Source organism: Tetrao urogallus, assembly GCF_951394365.1.
Source record: "Tetrao urogallus genome assembly, chromosome: 12".
In the NCBI taxonomy this organism is placed as follows: Eukaryota; Metazoa; Chordata; class Aves; order Galliformes; family Phasianidae; genus Tetrao; species Tetrao urogallus.
This window is the reverse complement of record NC_136825.1, coordinates 12850304-12856498: the sequence shown is the minus strand read 5'-3', so window position 1 is coordinate 12856498 and position 6195 is coordinate 12850304. Positions and strand designations below refer to the sequence as shown.

Here is a 6195-nt window from a genome sequence, read left to right as displayed (position 1 = left end):
CTTCCAAGTTGGTGTTTTTCCTCACAACCAGGTGAAGCATTAGGGAGTTTTGCAGACTGACAATCCATTCTGAATCTGTAAGCCAGACCAGCCAACCAGTCACATAACCAGCTCAGGGCTAGTTACCACAAGGTGGATGGTTCACACATTTTCTCCTTACCCACAGAAATGTTTTTGAAAACAAAGACAAAAAAAAAAGGGCCCTACATGAGAAATACCATCTCTTAGTGTTAGACTGTGTTTCAGTCTAACACCAAATAACAAATACTGTAAGTTTGTTAACGAAGTAATATTGTTGCCATTGTATCTGAACAACAATTGTCCTGTTGTATCTCAGTGACACTGATTAACAAAGCAGTTTGTAATTAGATGGAGTCGTGTAATTCTCATCCCTCTGTAAACATCTGGATTTGCAAATCTGCACTCCTAGCTTGGGAGCTCTTTGCCACACATCACTAATTAAGGCATGTTCTTATATATCAGTACATACATCCTCCTGCTGAGCATCCTTTCTCTGTTCCCAGTACAAATAACAGCCTGTTGTCAATGCAGAGAAAACCATCATAACTGCCTAGCTCAGCATGTGACATTTAATGAAAATGAAGTAATATCTCATTTGCATGGCTGGAGTTACTTTATTAAAGCCAGAGCTGCAGAAGCTGGGCGCTACAGCGCAAGTCAAGTGTGCAAGGCTGATAGTCCACAGGAATGATGGTGTCCAGCACAGGCAGGTTTGCACTTCCCCCTGCCTGTCTGCCCATCTCCTGTTTGTAGGGTACAGCTTCTAGGAAATCGACAGATCTGTTCCTTTTCCCAGCTCCTGCAGTTCTTGTTCTCTGTTACTTCCATCCCTCTGAGCCCACGGAGCTGGGAATCAGAGCCCCCCTTGCTTCTGCCACAGCAGTCCCCCGGAATCATCATGGGTGAACTCCAGCTGAGGAGGGAACCCATCAGAACAGTGCTACAGAAAGCAGCGCACAAGAAATGTGTCTGTTGTGCAGAGGAAGTGCCTTAAAAGAGGAACATACAGATATTTTTTCGTAATGTCAGAAGAACGCAGCTAAGCACTCAGAACTTTTTACAAAGTTGTGCTCCTTCAGTTTGCGTTTCCCTCTGCCATTTCACCAGTATTGATAAGGAAGCAAAATTCTTATTGTGGCTGATTCTGATTTGCTTTAGCCCTTAGACATATTTAGAAATAACGATTTGATTTGAAGAAAGTTTCTGTTTCTGACCTTGATGCCCAGTTCGGCAACGATACAGCAGAGACCAGAAGCTGCCAGCGGGACGGCTCCTGGCAGCCTGTGGGTAGCTCCTCCCCCTCCTTTTCTTTTCACACTTTTCAGGAGTTTTTCTTTCTGCTGTCTCCGACGCCGCTCTGTCCGTCTTCCTTCCCCCGTCTCCTTGCTGCAGTTGCACTGCCCCCAGCCGCCTCAGTGCTGCTGCCCATCCCGCAGCAGTACCCGGCTCCCGGGTGCCCTCCCCGCCGCGGTACCGGCTCCCGCAGGGCCCGAGGGATCGGTTACGCGCAACCCGACCCCCGTACCGCCCCAGCTTTCAGTGATATTTAACTTCCAGAGAGGATGCTACCAACTCCAGTTGATTTTAATGTCTGAATACAAGTTTACTTTTGGACGCATTTCCCATTTATAAAACTTATGTTGCGGCACTCATAGTTCACAGTGAATCCCTTCTGTTCCGGCCCAGATTTGGCGGCGGCCCTTCGGCACGGACGCGGCGCGGGGTCCGTCGGGCCGGAAGCGCAGCCAGAAGGGCGCCGGGGCGCGCTGCGCGGGACGGCGGCAGCGGGGCCGGACCGGCGCCAGGAGCTCCCTGGCAGCGGAGCGCCGCGCTGCTCGAAGAGGGCTCGCTGAGCGAGGAAATTTTCTTGCTTACAGGCGGGACCGCGCCTCTCGCTCGAGCCCCTCATCGCTCCTGCGGAACGAGACGGCGCGGTCAGGGCATCGTCCCGTAACGCGGGAGGGGCCGGCTGCGGAGACTGCCGCACGCCCCGACGTTGCTGCTCGGAGGTGGCGGGAGGCCCCTACCCCGCCTGCAGCCGCTCGCTTCCCGTACCCCCCGCCCCGCTCCGCGTCGCCCCAGCCCCACGCGGCGCCGCCGCCGCCGCCGCGCTCCTACCTGCGCTGCGCGGTGCGGTGCGGGCTGCTGCCGGGCACCTGCTGCTGGGCACCTGCTCCCGCGCCCGCGCCGCCTAACAAGCGCGGCAGCGGCAGGCGGACCGCGCGGCCATTGGCGGCGGCCGTGCGGGACCGGCGCCGGTTGGGTCGGGCGCGGCGGGGGCGGGCGCGGGGCGCTGACGCCAGCGCGGGGCCGGTGGGGAGGCGGGGCCGCGCCCCGCGCCGTCTTTGTGCTCGCCGGCAGCCCCGGCAGCGCCGCCGCCTCCCGCCGCCTCCCTCAGCCCCGCGCGGCTGCGGACGGCTTCGCTCGGCCCCGCACCGCACCTCCCCGCACCTCTCCGCGCTATGTGCGCCGGTGCTGCCGTGCCTTCTCGCGGCCGCTTTCCTCCCGGTGGGGCGCTCCCGGCCCCTCTCTGAGCGCGGCGGGGCAGGGCGAGCGGAGCGGTGCCGTGCCCAGACGTGCCGTGCCCGGACGTGCCGTGCCGTGCCGTACCGCGCGGCGCGGAGCGGAGCGAAGGGAGCGCGGCGCCATGCGAGGCCCGGGGCCGGCGCTGGCGCTGGGGCTGCTGCTGGGCGCGGCGTGGCTGGTGTGCGGGCAGAACGAGACGGAGCCCATCGTGCTGGAGGGGAAGTGCCTCGTGGTGTGCGACTCCAACCCCACGTCCGACCCCACCGGCACCGCGCTCGGCATCTCCGTGCGCTCCGGCAGCGCCAAGGTCGCCTTCTCCGCCATCCGCAGCACCAACCACGAGCCCTCCGAGATGAGCAACCGCACCATGATCATCTACTTCGACCAGGTGCGGAGCGGGGCTGCGGACGGGAAGTTGTCGGGGCTAAGAGGGGACGCACCGCCCCGCGGGGCTCTGCCCGCCCCAGGGGGGAGCCGAGGGCCGGGGTTCGGCGGAGCGCTGACGGTGCCCTTTCCTTGCAGGTACTAGTGAACATCGGCAGCAACTTCGACTCGGAGAGGAGCACGTTCATAGCGCCAAGGAAAGGAATTTACAGTTTTAATTTTCACGTGGTGAAAGTCTACAACAGGCAAACCATCCAGGTCAGCCCGCGGGAGCAGCGGCGCGGGGGGAGCGGAGCGAAGCGGGACGCGGTGGGGCCGTGCCGTGTCCCCGGGCACCCCCCGCTGCCCCGCCCGAGGGCCGCGCGGCCACGAGGCCTGCACTGGCAGCGAGAGCCGCCCCGGGCCGGGAGCTGAAATCCCGGATCAAGGGCAGCGCTGCACGGCCGCCGGAAGGGAGGCTCCTGGGACCGAGGGAGCTGGGGGGCTCCGGGACGCGGACCCATCTGGAATGTATGAATGCAGCGCCGCATGCAGACATGCAGACACCCTGTACACGCCTTTGGTGTGTGGCTCGGTGCACATGCACCTCTGGGTAGGGATATGGAACTACCGGCCCGAAGCCAGGTAGCAGAACCCAGGCGGAAAATGTCTGTGCAGCGATGCGCATTGCAAAGGTGAACGCACAGCTGCAGCGTCGTAGTGCTTCCCACGTTAGGTTGGGCAGGGAGCGCATTGTTAATGCGGGGTACACAGTCCTGGGGTCGGCAGTGTGATCCGAGGAATGCCTATTGACTGTTGTGGCACATTGTCTTTGCTGCCTGGCAAAGGCAAACACCCCTGAACTCACCTCAGATGTGCTGAGGGGTGGCTGTGACAGCCCTCCGCACGGCTCTGAGGTTCCGCATAGAGCCACCTTTCATTGAGTGTGAGCAGAGCTCTTTCATAGCCTGAAAACATGCGGGCACCCCACTGAAATCCTTCAGAATAGGATCAATGCCTTGTTCTATATGCACCAGGGGTTTTGATGTGGCTGCCGCTCTAAAACAGCGGTGAAAGCCCTCTTCCCTTGGAGGGCACACCTCAGCCGGGCTCACATCGCTGTTTCATTTTTATGGGCTGGAGTTGCAGCTGCCAAAAGAGGCCCTTTCCTAACGACTTTCCCCTGCGAGGCGAGCCTTGCACTGACGGAGGGCTTTGTTTTATCTTGCTCTTTAGGTGAGTTTGATGCTAAATGGGTGGCCAGTGATTTCTGCCTTTGCAGGAGACCAAGATGTGACCCGAGAAGCTGCCAGCAACGGAGTGCTGATACAGATGGAGAAAGGAGACAGAGCTTATCTAAAACTGGAGAGAGGGAACCTGATGGGGGGCTGGAAGTACTCGACATTCTCTGGATTTCTGGTGTTCCCGCTTTAAACCACATCTCGTCTGAGAGAAGGGAGAGCTGCAAGTCAGAGAATCTCCTACAAGTTCCCCAGCCCCAGCTGGGTGTACGGAGCTGTGGACAGCGGACTTTTTACGTGCAAATATTTAAGAAGCTAAATCCTGCTTAGGTTGTGTACATCGCTTTGAAGAATTACTCCTTATTTCCGTTGTGTTGCAGCCAACAGGCAGGAGACACTATAATTGATCACAGCCCCATTTCTATTCCTCTCTCCTCCCACAGAATTAGTTCCCATCTCTGTGTCACTGTGTAATCGGCCATCGTTCCCCATGGTTTCTGCCTCGCACAAGTAGACTTTAGGTATTTCCATTGTCCTTTACAGCATATTTTGTAGTTTTGTTTTTAAAACATGTTAATCTCGACTCTTTTCTCTGAGTTTTAACTTAAAAAAAACCAACCCACACAACAAAACAAAAGCGCAAAGTATTTTTGAATACGTGGATGCCACGGTGGAAGAGCAGATGCCGCTCTGGCTGTGTGCGGGCTGAAGGAGACGTTTCTACGTGAAGAACTGTTTGCAGCGAGGGCTGACCGCAGTATTTCAGTATTTCTATGTAATTCTGAGTGATTGTGAAATTTAAGGCTGCTAAATGTTTTGACGCTTGTTTTGCTCTTGTAAAATGTGGCCCAACTAAACGCCAGGAAGTATATTGAACTTTTACTATTACTCTGTAATATATGTGTGAATATTGAAAATTAATTTTTGCTTTAATTCAATAAAGTTTAAATGGGACTTTTATTTTTCTTAACCCGCACTGAGGTTCCTCACTGCAGGCGGCGGCGCGGCCCCGGGCAGGGGCTCCCGGATCGCAGTATCGATGCGTCTGTCTGTACTCCAGCCTATAAAGCACAGCACATTTTGTACGGCCGTCTGAAGCGGCTTTACGACGTATTTATCCTTCGATGCTAGCAGCATTTATTCGCCAGTGTTATTTTGTTTACGGTCTTTTAAAGGTGGAAATGCTATAATTTTGCAGCGCTCGGACAGATAACTACTTTTATTAAAAGGTGCGGACGAGGATTTCGGTTGGAACGAAACGCGAAGACGAGTTGAAGCGGGGCGAGGAGCGCGCGGCGGCGGGGCGGCTCTGTGCCCACGCCCGGGGCCGCTGGTTCGGGTCCCGCCGAAGCTCAGGGCGAGGAGGGAAGGCGGCCCCGGCCCCGCTACCCGCCCTCGGGAGCTCAGCGGGAGCCCGCAGCCGCGCGACTGGGAAACTACTGCGAGGTCTGCGAGGAAGGGCTGATAACGGACAGCAGTCGGGCTGCCTTCTCCCGGAGCTGCGCCGCAGCCCCGCACAGAGCCGTCATTGCTTCCCCCGAGCGTGGCAGCACAGCGCGGTGTCCCGCGGCCGGGCCGAAGCCGCAGAGCCGCCGGGCTGCAGAAAACCGTCTGAGGGCCGCAGGTGCTGTTGATGTCTTTTTTTTTTTTTTTTTTTTTCTCTCTCCCTTCTCTCTTTTCCTTTGTCCCCCCACGCAAAGTAACTAACCCCCCACCTTCAGCTGTGAGTTCTCCCCTGATTGCGAGCGCCTCGTTAAGTCGCTGCACCTGGAGTTCGCTCTGTCCGATTGCAGCGAAGCGCCGCCGCTCTGCGCTGAGCAGAAGCGCGAGGCTTTGCCTCGAGGTCGGGCACGCGGCGGGGGCTGCAGTCGGGTGCTCCCTCAAGCTCAGGGCTGCGTCCCCCCAACGGCTCCGCGGCCGCGTTCCGCTCCCCGCAGCGCTCTGCCGGCGTCCGGGGTGTCCGTTCCTCTCAGCCGTCGCTCTCCGGTTGATGTAAGTAATTTCTGATTGAATTTATTGCTGATTAGAGCTGAGCATTGGTTTA

At 57.6% G+C, this 6195-nt stretch overlaps 1 protein-coding gene across 1 annotated transcript; it reads left to right on the top strand.

The window, feature by feature from the left end:
- Positions 1 to 2668: 2668 nt before the first annotated feature.
- On the top strand, positions 2669 to 4344 carry CBLN1 (cerebellin 1 precursor; the record flags this gene model as incomplete). The annotated part of the gene is made up of 3 exons (XM_079541349.1): positions 2669 to 2935; positions 3070 to 3189; positions 4147 to 4344. 3 exons carry the CDS (start codon positions 2669 to 2671, stop codon positions 4342 to 4344), a joined length of 585 nt encoding a protein of 194 aa, XP_079397475.1.
- Between the last annotated feature and the right edge of the window lie 1851 nt (positions 4345 to 6195).